Source organism: Hibiscus syriacus, unplaced genomic scaffold (genome assembly GCF_006381635.1).
Source record: "Hibiscus syriacus cultivar Baekdansim isolate YM2019G1 unplaced genomic scaffold, ASM638163v2 tig00112416_pilon, whole genome shotgun sequence".
Taxonomy (NCBI): domain Eukaryota; kingdom Viridiplantae; phylum Streptophyta; class Magnoliopsida; order Malvales; family Malvaceae; genus Hibiscus; species Hibiscus syriacus.
In genome coordinates, this window is record NW_024063328.1 from 508,992 (window position 1) to 523,777 (window position 14,786).

Consider the following 14,786-nt stretch of genomic DNA (forward strand, 5'->3'; position numbering starts at 1 on the left):
TATCGCCCAAGACTGGTGGTCAAAGGATATGCTCAAAAAGAATGTATTGATTTCAATGAAATATTTTCTCCTGTGGTTCGACTAACAACAGTTCGAGTAGTTTTGGCAATGTGTGCTACATTGGAATTACATCTAGAGCAGTTAGATGTTAAAACAACTTTTCTTCATGGAAATCTTGAAGAATAGATTTATATGCTCCAACCTGAAGGTTTTGAAGAAGACGAAAAGAAGAACTTGGTTTGCAGGTTGAACAAATCTCTGTCCGGTCTAAAGTAGGCGCCGAGGTGTTGGTATAAGAGATTTGATTCCTTCATTATGTGCCTTGGATATAACAGACTTAATGCATACCCTTGTGCTTATTTCAAGAGGTCTGGTGATAACGATTTTGTTATATTGCTGTTGTATCTGGATGACATATTGGTTGCAGGACCCAACAAAGATCATATTGAAGAATTGAAGGCACAACTGGCTAGGGAATTTGAAATGAAGGACTTGGGATCAGCAAACAAGATTCTAGGGATGCAAATTCACCGAGATAGAAGTAATAGGAAGATTTGGCTTTCACAAAAGAATTACTTGAAGAAAATATTGTCACGATTTAGCATGCAAGATTGTAAGCCAATTTCTACCCCTCTTCCTATTAACTTCAAATTATCCTCCAGTATGAGTCCTAGCAGTGAAGAAGAGAGGATGAAGATGTCTCGAGTACCGTATGCATCAGCAGTGGGAAGTTTAATGTTCGCTATGATATGCACAAGACCAGACATTGCACAAGCAGTGGGAGTGGTTAGTCGATACATGGCGAATCCAGGCAAAGAGCATTGGAATACAGTAAAGAGGATCCTGAGATACATCAAAGGGACCTCAAATATTGCATTATGTTATGGAGGATCAAACTTACTAATCAATGGGTATGTAGATTCTGACTATGCAGGGGATTTGGATAAAAGCAAATCTACTACAGGATATGTGTTCAAAGTTGCTGATGGAGCTGTAAGCTGGGTTTCAAAATTACAGTCAATTGTGGCTACATCCACAACAGGCAGAATATGTAGCAGCTACACAAGCCAGTAAAGAAGCAATTTGGTTGAAGATGCTATTAGAGGAGCTTGGGCACAATCAAGAGTATGTCTCTCTGTTTTGTGACAGTCAAAGCGCCTTGCATCTAGCAAGGAATCCAGCATTTCATTCAAGGACAAAACACATACGAGTTCAGTACCATTTCATTCGTGAAAAGGTGGAAGAAGGGACAATAGATATGCAGAAGATCCATACCAAAGACAACATAGCAGATTTCATGACGAATGCGATCAACGCTGATAAATTTACCTGGTGTCGATCCTCCTGTGGCCTGTCAGAAACGTAAGCAACATGAAGGTACAAGGTAGAAAGAATGGTGTGAAGATATGATTATTCCAATCAAATCTTCAAGTGGGAGATTGTTAAAAGTCAAATAATTTAGGCACCAAATTAGGCACCAAATGGTGCTTTGTCAAAGTCAAAAATTGGGCACCTAATTTTTGTTGAAATTGGGTAATGGAATAATTAATTTTAGTCATTGTAATTTAGGGTATTTATAAGATTAGTCCTTAAGTTTCAACTATAAATACCCTAGCTCATTTAGCTTCAAAATCATCCCAAAGCATTCTAGCTTTCTTCCAATACTAGAGAGAATTTAGAGAGTTTCTTGAGAGTTGTTTTCTCCTTTTTATCGAGAGAGAATTATCATTGTTTTCTCCATGGTAGATCGAGAGAGGTTGTAATTCCTATTTTCTCATAGTGAAATTCTTCTACCGTTGCCCGTGGTTTTTACCCTATTTTATTTAGGGGTTTTCCACGTAAATTTTGTGTCTCTTTTTATCTTCATTTTTATTTTCTCAAATTATTAGTTTCAATTTTTCTCTATCCGATAGATGTCTTCCGCGACATTTAAGGCCATGAAATTGTCTAAAACTCATGTTCACTCAGGTCGTGAGGAAACCAGCTCATTGCTTCCTGGATGAACTCAAGATCGAATACGATGAATAAGACGACTACGTCGTGATCAAACATGCAGCCCTTTTCATATCCACGATCATGAGCAAGCTCTTGGCCCGCCCCAACGTGAAGCTATTCAACGCGGTGGCGGCCGAGGATCTGATAGTGAAGGAAGGAAGAGTCGGCGGCGTTGTGACTAACTGGGCCCTGGTGTCTATGAACCACGAAACACAGTCCTGCATGGATCCCAATGTAATGGAGGACAAGGTGGTGGTGTGCTCTTGCGGACACGATGGACCATTCGGCGCCACCGGATTCAAGAGGTTGAAGAGCATCGGGATGATCGATAGCGTGCCGGGGATGAAGGCACTCGATATGAACTCGGCGGAGGATGCCATCGTGAGGCTGACTAGGGAAATCGTGCCCGGGATGATTGTTACAGGGATGGAAGTTGCAGAGATCGACGGATCTCCAAGAATAGTAAAATCCCTTCCTCCTTTTCACTTGCATAACAATCATTAATGCTTTCTGGGCCCATTAGTGACGCACTGTGTTGATTTTTACAGGGGCCAACATTCGGAACAATGATGATATCAGGGCAAAAGGCAGCTCATCTGGCTCTCAAAGCATTAGGGTTGCCTAATGCCCTTGACGGAACATATGTGGGAAGCATTCACCCGGAGCTGATCTTGGCCTCCTCTGATTCGGCCTACACCGTTGACGCTTAGTGTCGTAATATCGATACCGATGGCTGTGGTCGCAGTTGCTATATATGGAGACGAGGGAATTGAATAATGGCAGGAAATGGAATAATCTCCTGTAACTTGATATCTAAAAGAGCTTAGCATGTAGTTTTCCTTCTTCTTCTTGTTGTAGCATGCCTTTGAATTAAGTACTGCTTGCTTTCTCTACTACTCTGTCTTCTATATAATGATGGCTAAAAGAATGATATTGCTCGTAAAATAATCTAACAAGCTGAAACTTAAAACATACAATATAATATATGGTTTGCTTCTAACTACCATTACAGGCATCCACAAATCAAAAGAATAATCTAAGTCGAGCAATTTATCTGCAAGAGAGAAACCAGGAATTTGTTTCCCGTTGCGAATCTTTAGATCAACAATCTAAAAACAGCAGAAAACCAGGGGCAGAGAATTTAGCTATACTTGAATATCCCTCGTGTTCTTTCTTCTTCTTCGTAATCCTGTTATCTCATAAGTTTCAATCACAATTCTTTCACCGCCTAAGTGCCTCTCTCCTCCTTCCTCCGCGTGGTGACCGTACGGTTAACTTCTCTCCCCTCTGTCCCCTCCGCTGCTCTCTAGGCTCTTCAGCATTGGCCAACAAAATAATAGCAACAATAAAGGGATTGGAGGGGGAAAAAGATGGGAAAACCAGGTATGAACCTGTTGTTTATTTCATTAATCTTGATCCATATAAGAACTCAAGTCTGTAACGGCGTTCCTCGAGATCACGATAGCTATGCCTACGAGGAGAAAAAGGCTCCGGCTCCACCGCTACCGCTACCGTGAATGGACAATTGTAACAGTGTGTGGAAGGCATCTCTCAGCTAATATTTTTTTTCTTTGTTTCTCTTATTTTAAAACCCCCTTATTTCCCTAGAAACCTTCATGAACACATGTTGCAAACATGAGCCGAAATTGGAAAGTAGGAGTATGACGAGCCAGTACGTGCCTAAGCAAAACGGAGACCTCACCTTCATGTACGATTTCCTGAAATCATACGAAGGTAACTACCAGGCACAAGTGACGATGAACAACCACAGCCCCATCAGCAAACTCGACCGATGGAACCTGAGATGGGAATGGATGAGAGGCAAGTTCATTTACTCCATGAAAGGAGCCTACACTCCCAGAATCGATCACTCCGAATGCATTCACGGCTCTGCCGCTAAATACCTCGAAAGCTTCGATTTCTCTCAAGTCATGAACCGCGATAAAGCTCCGATGATTACCGACTTGCCGCATTCGAAGGCAAACGATACCAGGGTTGGTAAGATCCCTTATTGTTGTAAAAATGGGACTCTCTTACCTCCATGGATGGACGAAAAAAAGCTCGAGCTGTCTTTCAATTGAGAGTATATAAATTGCCTCCGGGTATTTCGAAGACAGTGTTGCATCCGCCGTAAAAATGGAACATTACAGGATATCTTAACGCTGGTTACAAATGTGGACCTCCAGTTAGAGTAGACCCGTCGGAATTCGCCGATCCGTCGGGTCTCGATGCGAAGATATACACCGTCGCGAGTTGGCAAGTCTTCTGCAACATCACGAAACTGGATACGGACAAATCCAAGTGTCGCGTTTCGTTCACAGCTTTTTACAGCGATTCCGCCATTCCCTGCCCCACGTGCGCTTGCGGATGCGACAAGGTCTACACCGACTCCCATAAATGCAATCCCGACAGGCCGGCGTTACTTCTGCCGCCGAGTGCTCTCCTTCTCCCTGCAGAAAATCAGACAGAGAGAGCTCGAGAATTCTGAAATAAAAAACAAAGAGGTCCATCGTAAGTTGCCTTGCCCAGACAACTGCGGGGTCAGCATAAACTGGCATGTCAACTCCGATGACAAAGACAAATGGATGGCGAGGATGACTCTGTTCAACTGGGGAGACCTCCCAATCATCGCCTGATACGTCTGTAACATCCTCAATACCGGGTTAGTGACCAAATTGTAAAATTTCAAGAATTGGTGATTAAAGTGGGATAATTGAATAGTTCAATGATTTATTGGAAATATGATGAAGGTTATTTAGTAATTATTGAATGAAGTAGAGGGTAAAATAATCAATTGACATGGAATATTTTTATATTCCTTTTATAAGATAAGGAACCACATGAGAAAAGAGAGAATTATCCAGAGTCTTCTTTCTTCTTCTTCCTCCTCCCGTATCTCAAAGCTCAAAGGTGAGTTTCTTTATTTATGGATTAATTGTTGATTTTAAGGTTGGGTTTTGATGATTAGATGATAACTAAGCTTAAGGAAAGCTTAAGTTATCTTAAAATCAAAGTATGATGGAGTTAGGAGGGATTAAAGATTTGATGTTCTTGGGTGAAATCTTGAAATAGAGTTCATAACTGAAGTTGAAAGTTAAATTTGACTTGTCAATGGTCTAATTAAGAAGTTAGAAGCCATAGAATGTGAATTAAAACATATTGCAAAGTTGGTTTAATTCTTGAGTTACATATCAGAAATAAATTTTTGAAGTTAAAGATGGTTTATATATGTATAAATTGGTTTAAGCATGTGTATATGAGTTGAGAACATAAAACGGGATGAAAGATGAAGCATTTGAGTCGATTTGAGTAGATTTTTGGGATTTAAAATGAATTCTGGGCTATGTGCATCGATGCACATTCAAGGGTGCACCGATGCATCAAGGGTAAATTTTCAGAATTTGTACAGAGTGTATCGATGCACAGGGAGTGCATCGATGCGCCCATATTAATGGAAACATTGAATGTAATTGGTGCATCGATGCATAAGGAGTGCATCTATGCATCCCCTTAAAATGAAAACATCGAAGGTGATTGGTGCATCGATGTACTGTTGAATGCATCGATGCACTTCAAGGGATACCTTTCTTTTGGTATAAGAAATGATAGATTAGTGTATATCAATTGGATACTAATAGGTATCAATGTATGATTATATAGATATCGAGCACGAACAAGTCCCGGAACGATTATCAAGTCAAGATTCGATCGAAAGAAAGGAAATCATAAAGTGGATTAGATCTTAGTGAGGCTCAGGTGAGTGCATAGTAGTTAGTTTATGGTGCTAAATGGAAACAAGACTTGTGATAAGTCTATTTCCTATGTTAGAATGCATGAATATATGATTATAAGTATATGAATGACATGAATTGTATGTATGCTGGATTATATGTGTTAACATGTTTATGATTGTGAGGATATGAGAAATATGTGCTATGTGATGTATATATATGAACATGTGAGAAATTGAACTATATGACTGCATGAGAAAGATATGAGCCATATGACATGTTATATGCGAACCTGAGAAAACAAAGTATAAGATATGAGCTATGTAATCTTATGAGAATATGAAAAGAAGCTATGTGATTACATGTATATGTGAAAGAAGCTATGAGCTTATATGACATGTGAAATGATAAAGTGAAAATGCCTATGTTATATGATACAAGAGCTATAGGTATAGTTGGCATGCCAAGAGTCGAGGGTCTACACGGTCCTTCGGGACATACAGTAATCTTTCGGATATTTCATAGGTCTTTCGGGACAAAATTTCATAGCCCCTAGTGGGACCCCTACGAGTTGTGGTGATAGCATAGTGCACAACCTCAATAGACTCACATATCTACAGTTCTTACAAGTGTATATAGGCTAATAAGAGATAACATTGAATACAATGTATGTGATAAATATATGTGTTTTGTGACATGAATTATATGATATGATATGTGTGTGTTAATGATTATTGTATATGTTATAAGATATATGATATGAACATAATAGAAACGTGAATGATAATAATATGATAATGATAGATTAGAAGATAATTATATGCATGTGTGGATTTGATAAATGAATGGATATATGTTTGGGTATGAGGTGATAGCATTAATTGTTCATATATGATTACAAGCTATAGTTTATATTTTATGTTTATTGCCTCACTAAGTCATCGACTTAGCGTGTGATTGTTTCACACGTAGGTTAACGAAGTTAGAAGAGTAAAGAGCAATGTGGAGCAAGACAGGTCAGTTCTCCTTACCAAATGTCATATCAGAATAAAGGTGAATAATATGTATTTTAATACATAAAGTTCTAGTTGGCATGTATTCAAAATAATATATTGTATAAGCTCTGAATAGTTTGATAAAGGTTTTGAATAAGTTATATGTAATAATAAATTTTAAATTACTCACTATTTTATACGAGTTAAGGTTTTTGAAAAGTCAATGTGACGCTTCGGACTCGGATCCGGGTCGGATACGAGTTGGGGTATTACAACGTCTCCATCGAATCGGACATAGCGTACCTAGGTTTTGATGAGGCGTATTCGTTTAACGGAACCAACAAGCTGAAGAACGTTAAGAACACAATCTTCTTCAATGGCTTGAAGGGCTTGGAATTCTTGTTGGCAGAGAAAAATGGGGCTACACCAGATGATCCAAGAATCCCCGGAAAACAACAATATGAGATTTCATTCACGAAGAAAAACACACCCAATATAACAGTTCGAGAAGGCGATGGGTTCACTCTGAAGGTGTATTTCAATGGCGAAGAATGTTTACTTCCCGATAGGTTTCCGAGTTCCGGTCACCACCGCTCTCCAGTTTCCATTACTACTTTCATCTTCATATCTTTTACTACTTTCATCTTCATATCTTTTACTACTTCCATCTTCATATCTTTTACTACTTCCCCACTGTTTCATTCCCTTCAATGAAACCGTTGCAAACTTACAGTAGATTTTGAAATCCTGTTTTAGCACCAAGAATCTCGGAGGACGAACATTCAATATAAAATAATCAAAAGTTATTTTTAAAAGATATTGTTTTTGTACTTATCACATATTAATTAATAAAATGAAAATTTTAAAATCCAAGTTAATTTTTTTTTTAAATATTAGAAATTTAATGAGAATTTTTTAAAAATATTCGAAAAGATTAAAACTTAATAAGAAATTAAAAAAAAGCCCCTAAATTGAACCAGTGTCTCCTTTGCCACTTTGGAGTACCCTGCAGGCACACTCAATCCGCCTCACATCCATCCTCGTGCTGCCGAGCTCCTCATTGTCATCGATGGAGTTCTCGAAGTCGGTTTCATCGACACGACCGGCAAACTTTACAGCCAAAAATTCGAGTTTCTTGACATGTTTGTGTTCCCGAAAGGCCTCGTGCATTACAAATATAATCCGAGCTTCGATACCCCGTCCATGGCTGTCTCGGCCTTTGGTAGTGCGAATACTGGTACCGTTTCAGTTCCATCCACCGTTTTTTCCACCGGCATCGACGATAACATCCTTGCTAAAGGGTTTAAAACTGATGTTCCTACAATTGAGAAGATCAAGAAAGGTCTTGGAGCCTAGGCCGAAAATTTGAACCCTCGTTTGCTACCATCCTAACAATCGTCATCTTTGTTTGATGGATTTTTGTAGGGAAAAGATGAATTGCTGGAAAACCAAATGCAGAAATCATGTAATGGAACTACATTTGAGTTTCTTTAATTGCTTCATTTTGATATCTATGGTCTTTGATCATCATCCTTTAAATGGAATATCGAGATCGGATTGAAGCAAACAACTCCGTTTCTCATCATAATCGGAACTTGGAAGCAGACTTACAGGATTGTCAAAAACAACAAACCATAAAAGAAATACAAAAATGGAGGACCCGGTTCATATACCTATCTCTTCGCTCCACATTTCTCATCGTTTCTCCTCTTCTTTCTCCTCAATTTGTCACACATGTATGCTTTCTCCTGGTGCTCCACCCTCTGAGCCAAAACCCTCAACATCCGAGTCTGCAACTCGTTCCTCTCCCACACCGCCTCTATCAACCTACTTTTTTATATTTATCTAATAATTAAATGAATGATTGGTTATCAGCACCAAATTATAAGCCTAGTTAAATTAATTTATAAAATTTTAAAAGATTTAACATACAATTATAAAATTAGTTAAAAATTTAAAGATAAATTATTTAAAATAAAAGATAAATTATACTAGTGATCACTTAATTATTATCTTTTTTTTTTTTAAGCATTATTTTTTAAATTTTGTCAATCAGGTCACTCAAGTACAATTTAAATGTATTCAATAAAATCACTTGCGGTTAATATTTAACGGAAAGCCTGATGTAACAGTTAAAATATTTAGTATAATTACACATTTAATCAATGTTACCTGTATTTATATCAATTTGCTCCCAATTTTAATAAATTAAAATAAATTTAACCTTCAGGTTAATATCGCTTAAGCAAGGTCTTAGGTTCGAGTCTTTGTGTATGTAAAAAATTCTCGTTGAGAGATTCCCTCGTCATGACTAGGTGTGCGACCCGGGTCGATCCTGATTAATCAAGGCGAACCTTGGAATTTGGAATTGGAGGGCAACCGGAAAAGAAAAAGCTGGCATGGCTTTGTTCCCAGCCTTTAATGGCACCCTCAAACACTTCAGGTTGCTGGCATATTTATGTTCACTACAAGACTAGGGGAAACTTAGAATTCTATGGGGGAAACACATTTTATTTATTATGGCAACAAATACCTTGAATGGCTTCGTTACGTCTTAATGATTATTTTATGAGGTACGATTCACCTTCAACACAACGAAGCAACATGATAAATCCCATTTTGCAGCAGAATTAGACCAAACATACATATTTAACCAAATAGCTTAGAAATTAGAATACCACATCTCAGGCCTTAGGTTGGAACCTGCTTTGAGCTTCTGAATTGTGTCAACATCGGTTTTGAAAGACTTAGCTAAGATGTCATCATCGATGTTCGTCGCAAACACCGTAAAAGGAACCGAGACTGTGCCGGCAGCTGCACTACCGAAGGCCGAAACCGCGATAGCAGAATGGTTCTTGGCGCAGTTGAACTGATAATGGACTAATCCCTTGGGAAACACAAACATGTCACCAGCTTGAAGCCTTTGTGTAAACAGCTTGTTAGTGGTATCAACGAATCCAACTTCAAGTATGCCATAGGTGAGGAACAAAAGCTATGCGGCACGAGGATGCGTATGAGGAGGGTTAACAGAGCCAGCAGGGTACTCCAACACAGCATAGGAAACACTTTGGCCATTAAGGGCAGGGAACTCAGCCATGGTTGCTTTAGTGACAGTGAAATTTGTAGGTGGGGGAGAGTTAATGAGTGACCTCATGCCGGTATAGGTGAAGAAGTTTCCATCCAATAGAGTGTTATTGGTTCCTGGTGGAACCACAAAATCAGAGAGAATATCAGGATCTCCAATTAAGGCTGAGAAAGGGAAGGCGATAACTAGAATTGTTGCTTGACACTCAAGGCCATGGCTGAAAAATCCTTGGAAACAATGCTGCTATGCCTTCAGACATGCAGGAAGAGTTCCATATATATAAATGGCAGAGTTTCTTGGTATTGTCGATTAGATCTTTGTTGGATTGTTAATCATGTGGATTTACTGAGAAAGAAGAATCAGAAACATGGCAGCTATAGGCTCAAATATTCTTGTCTATGGTCCCAGACTTTCTTTATCCGGAAATCTCAAGATGTTCCTTTAGCATATCCATATGATTTCAGAAAAGGAAAAAAAAAGGAAAGGCATGTCTACATTTCCTGTCATTTTTTGTATGGAACTACGATGGAGATAATTATTGGAAATGATAAGAATACCAACAAAGTTAGTTCAAATGGTAAGCAACTTAATATTGCTTAAGCAAAGTCTTTGGTTCGAGTTCTTGTGTAGGCAGAAAATCCTGCGAAAAACTCACTCACCAAAACTAGGTGTACGATCTGGGTCCGTCTAGATTAATCAAGACGAAGCCTTGAAACTAGAGGGCAACAAAAAAAAATTGGAAATGACAAGTATGTTTTGTGATATTTTGATATCATATAGATTTTACGTAACTTGCATTTTCTGTCTGGCCCTACCAGGAATTAGACCAATTTTGTTCAAAGATCAAATATGGAATGAAAAAAACAGGGGATCAAATTGGGACAAATGGTAATTTAATGGCCCTACTAGTAGTAGGATCCGGATGCTTTGTAAAGCCAACTAGATCAACGGCCAAGAACACTGATGCAAGGTAACATATAACAAAACAAAAGACACGCAAACGTTTCTTCTCCAGACAACGAGTGGATAGAAACGCTAAGTGGAAACGAAACCACCTTCATCTACTCCCCTTTTGTCTCACCGAACCAGAAACAAAAGAATCAATGGCTTCAATCCCGTTTACTTTCCAAATACCCTTTACTTCAAAACCCACAAATTCCTTCCCATCTTTGCCAAAGCTCGGTTCCAAGTTTCTGGGTTCTCAAAATTCTCTGTCTTGGTCTACACCTTCAAAGATTGGACCCTCCAATGGTTCAAGGACTCGATGCTGGTTTAAGTTTGGTAAGAATGGTGTTAATGCTGAAGGTGCTGGCATTTATGGAAGCCAAATCAGAGATGATTTCGACAGAGATGATGTTGAGCAGGTTGTTCTTTGAATCTCTGTACGTTTGCTTTTCTTTGTCGACCAACTTCTTCTTGTTCGATTTGGTTAATTGAAGTGTAGGAAACATGTTTGGTTTTATGATTTTAGATGATATCATGATGATATTGTCATTACAGGCATATATGGAGGATTCAAAATGAATGAACTTATTGAATGGTTGTTAATAATTATATGAATATCATCAGTACAGACAAAGCTTCCATTGATGAAACTATTTTGTTTGCAGTACTTTAACTACATGGGGATGCTTGCTGTTGAAGGCACCTACGATAAGATGGAAGCTCTTTTGAACCAAAACATTCACCCAGTAGACATCTTGCTAATGCTGGCCGCATCAGAAGGCGACAAGCCGAAAATCGAAGAGCTTTTGAGAGCTGGAGCTAAGTATGATGTCAAGGATGCAGATGGACGTACTGCCCTTGATAGGGCTGTCGATGAAGAAATAAAACAGTTGATCCTTAATTTTTCTGTGCAAAAGGCTTGATCTGGTTGATTCAATCCCTGATAATAAACCTCGAGTTGAACCTAGTTTGAAGATTGTCGGATAGAGGAAAAGTTAGTGTTTCATGTATAAAATTCGCCTATAAATTCGATGAACTTTTGTTACCAACTCGAATGATGATGTATCACTTTACCAATGGTATGTTCTTGTTTATGGTTGATAAGTTTGCTTGCGATCAACCTTACTGGAAGGAGAACAACAAAGGGTTAAAATTAATATGTTTTCAATTAAAAGCTGCTTACATATCTACAATTCATGGAGTTTGATGAACAATGTACTGTATAATTTCACGGTGAAAACAGAGAATAAAATGGAGTTCATGGGAACTGAAACATCTATTTGAAGTAAAGCTCAAGTAGCTTCTTCAAAGTGTCGAATACGCTCGTAAAAGGGTTAAGTGCTACAGGAGCCTTTAGTTCAAGATCAGGGAATTGGTTTGTTAAAGCCTTTTGCATCTCGGACATGGACATCATAGCAGCTAGCTGACTGTTTGACATCACTTCACAATCTTGTGGGGTGTCCTTGATTTCGCTTGGATCATATCCGAAATTTGCCAGGTATGATATGTACTTGTCTATGAATTCGCGTCCTGGATTTGGTGTTCTCGAGTAAATCTGAAACAACAATGCCAGATTCATAAGGAAATAGTTTTACATATCTGAAACATTGAGGCTAAAAATCCGACGCAACTGGTATATTACTGCATGAATTGAGATGTGGTTGCTTGAAGACTAGCAAGAAATCAGTCTTTTGCCTCGATATATGTTTTCTTAAAGTCATAGTATCCAAAATCAGTGTTTAAAGCATATTTGATTTGAACATAAGTATCGAGATACTACACTCCGTAGATCCTTAATGAGATATGCTATCTGTTTACCTGGATAAAGCTTGTGTCTTTCGCTCCTGAAACAAGGGCGTAATTGTTGTAGTCGGTAGCAATAACATCATAAGGTTCTTTGGGGATAAAAGGCAAGGTAGGAAACCGAAGGTAACATTTCTCTTTAATCATCTCTTGCTTTTCTAAATCTGTTTCATTCTTCCCAATATCTTCCTCTGAAAGGCATTGAACATTTCCTCTTATCCCGGTAATATATCCGTCAGGCCCTCCATGAACACAAAATGTGTCAACCTGTATTGCAGGTGTTTTCATGTCGAATGAATAAACTCCCTGCAAATTGATTGACTACATGTATTATTTTAGCAATCAAAGTTTGGGAGTAAACAAAAAGTTATGACAGGATGAAATCTACAGCAGTAATGGATCTGAGAGAAGCAACTAGTCCTAGTTTCGGGATCTGATAAAAACTAGTTTGACTTCTGGCTCGTTGTTTTATTCGTTGAACTGTATATGGTAAAGTGAAACTAGAGAAGCCTATGATGGTTGAAATCTATGTTACTTGAACCAGTATCACATATGGGAATGTATCTGACATAGCAATGATTATTTTTTTCTAAGTTTTCCCATGTACTTGGAAGATCCTTGGAGATCATATCCTCGAACCCATGTGTCAGGCACGAGCATTGGACAAGAGTACTTAAAGACCAATGAAGAGTCCGAGCAACATAGATTGAAATATTTTCTACATATATATCATAAAACGGATCCTCGGTGTTTCTCAATTTGGGAGTGAATCAGTGAAATGACACGAAGTCAGTTTTGTATCTACCTTGCAACGTTTACCTGAGTGCAATGGCAGTCTTCTTGACCCAGGCCAGCAAATCCGCTTTTTAGAGATGCTACTTCGAACCACCTTCCAGAATATCTAACAGGGTCAAAGTTCTTTGCTGTCATACCTCTCATCATCATTAGCATCCCATTTCCTTCACCAGAATCTTCTTCAAGTGGAAGAGTTGGCTTATTATCCACAGCACTCGTAAGCTGACAGATGCTGGGATGATGAGATAAATCAGCTGCAAGAACCTGCCAACGAATGTTGGTTGAACTTAATAACATAAAGAAATCTCTACCGCAATGCTATGATTTTGTATCCTCTGGCACTACTCAAATCAGGGAAAGGGTTAGTTTGAGATGGGATTTCATTTCCCTGCAAACCCGACACAATTCAAACTCGCATGCTCGAGAAGAAGATTGGAAAATACTTGTCTGAACATCTACTTGACAACTTTTAAGCTTCAAAGTGGGAAATGATTTAGAGTGGAAACTGAATTTTCTCATAATCTTGATAGTGTGGTCATATTTAGCGACGTCTTTTTCATACAGAACTGAATCTTATAAACCGATATTTGAGATGCAACGATGATTAGACAAACTCCTTTGGGTAAATTCATCGAACAGTAACTTTCAAACCATGTTTTAGAGTTGAAATCCACTGATAAAACTACTAGAAATTGAAGAAACACAACCACCTCACCTGGCTTGTTCGAGAGAGAAATATCAATGAAGCAAGACCCGAAACAGCATGACTTGCAACAACTTTACTCAAGGGAGGACTCTTGATATAGCAATTCAATGTCAGCTTCCCACGCAATCCCCTGTAAAAGCAACACAATCAATACCAAAATTGCTATTAAAACCATATATAATTGTGAACATGTTATCACTTGCTTAAAAGGTTCACAAATGCCCTCATGACAAAATGTCAACTAAAACAATATCATTTTCACCAATTTCACACCCTATTCAAGCTTCCATTTTTCTCTTTCATGAGTTCTCAATCTCCAGAAAACTTCAACCGAAACCCTATAGTAAAGCTAAACGAATGAAACCCATAAAAGAAAATTAACAACTTATAAACAAAAAAGGGTGAATCGTGATGGTACCTGGGGAGACGAGGAGGATGAGAAGATGAACAGCATTGAAAGAGAATCAATGGTGAAGTTTGATGATATTGAATTGCATTCACCATATTTCAACACAATCAGTGATTTCTCTAGTTTCAATTGAACTCTCTGAAATCTTTGAGTTTTAGTTCAGATTCACTGTTGGGGGCTTCTGAAAATATCTAGAAAAAAGGAGGACGTTTAAGATTGGTTCTTTTTCTTACTGTTATAGTGAATTTGTAAATGGGAAATTTGTGATGTTGGATCAGTCTCCAAGCTCAACACTTCGCGTATATGAGGTCCCATGATAAAT

General features: G+C 38.4%; 3 protein-coding genes and 2 pseudogenes across 3 annotated transcripts; 3 read left to right on the plus strand and 2 right to left on the minus strand.

Moving 5' to 3' along the window:
- Window positions 1-2,010: 2,010 nt before the first annotated feature.
- LOC120179475 (thiamine thiazole synthase, chloroplastic) lies at window positions 2,011-2,705 on the plus strand. The gene is made up of 2 exons (XM_039185058.1): window positions 2,011-2,457; window positions 2,544-2,705. Exons 1-2 carry the CDS (start codon window positions 2,077-2,079, stop codon window positions 2,703-2,705), a joined length of 543 nt encoding a protein of 180 aa, XP_039040989.1. The 5' UTR covers window positions 2,011-2,076.
- Window positions 2,706-3,365: 660 nt separating this feature from the next.
- Window positions 3,366-8,077, plus strand: LOC120179473 (annotated as a pseudogene).
- Window positions 8,078-8,394: 317 nt separating this feature from the next.
- On the minus strand, window positions 8,395-10,133 carry LOC120179474 (annotated as a pseudogene).
- A 703-nt stretch (window positions 10,134-10,836) lies between these two features.
- On the plus strand, window positions 10,837-11,828 carry LOC120179453 (protein LHCP TRANSLOCATION DEFECT-like). Its single transcript, XM_039185047.1, has 3 exons — window positions 10,837-11,170; window positions 11,417-11,683; window positions 11,742-11,828. The coding sequence occupies exons 1-2, from the start codon at window positions 10,910-10,912 to the stop codon at window positions 11,672-11,674; spliced, it is 519 nt and encodes a 172-aa protein (XP_039040978.1). The 5' UTR covers window positions 10,837-10,909; the 3' UTR covers window positions 11,675-11,683; window positions 11,742-11,828.
- Window positions 11,829-11,898: 70 nt separating this feature from the next.
- Window positions 11,899-14,648, minus strand: LOC120179454 (chloroplastic lipocalin-like). The gene is made up of 5 exons (XM_039185048.1): window positions 14,474-14,648; window positions 14,065-14,185; window positions 13,374-13,613; window positions 12,570-12,860; window positions 11,899-12,306 (listed from the first exon to the last, which is right to left on the minus strand). The coding sequence occupies exons 1-5, from the start codon at window positions 14,557-14,559 to the stop codon at window positions 12,028-12,030; spliced, it is 1,017 nt and encodes a 338-aa protein (XP_039040979.1). The 5' UTR covers window positions 14,560-14,648; the 3' UTR covers window positions 11,899-12,027.
- Window positions 14,649-14,786: the final 138 nt, after the last annotated feature.

Excerpts from the sequence above, each read along its gene's own strand:
- LOC120179475 (XM_039185058.1), top strand. The coding sequence starts at position 2,077 with ATGAGCAAGCTCTTGGCCCGCCCCAACGTGAAGCTATTCAACGCGGTG. Across the intron at positions 2,458-2,543 it reads TCGACGGATCTCCAAGAATA|GGGCCAACATTCGGAACAAT; the intron begins GTAAAATCCCTT and ends TGATTTTTACAG.
- LOC120179453 (XM_039185047.1), top strand. The coding sequence starts at position 10,910 with ATGGCTTCAATCCCGTTTACTTTCCAAATACCCTTTACTTCAAAACCC. Across the intron at positions 11,171-11,416 it reads ACAGAGATGATGTTGAGCAG|TACTTTAACTACATGGGGAT; the intron begins GTTGTTCTTTGA and ends TTTTGTTTGCAG.
- LOC120179454 (XM_039185048.1), bottom strand. The coding sequence starts at position 14,559 with ATGGTGAATGCAATTCAATATCATCAAACTTCACCATTGATTCTCTTT. Across the intron at positions 13,614-14,064 it reads TTCTCTCTCGAACAAGCCAG|GTTCTTGCAGCTGATTTATC; the intron begins GTGAGGTGGTTG and ends ATTCGTTGGCAG. Across the intron at positions 12,307-12,569 it reads AAGACACAAGCTTTATCCAG|ATTTACTCGAGAACACCAAA; the intron begins GTAAACAGATAG and ends TTGTTGTTTCAG.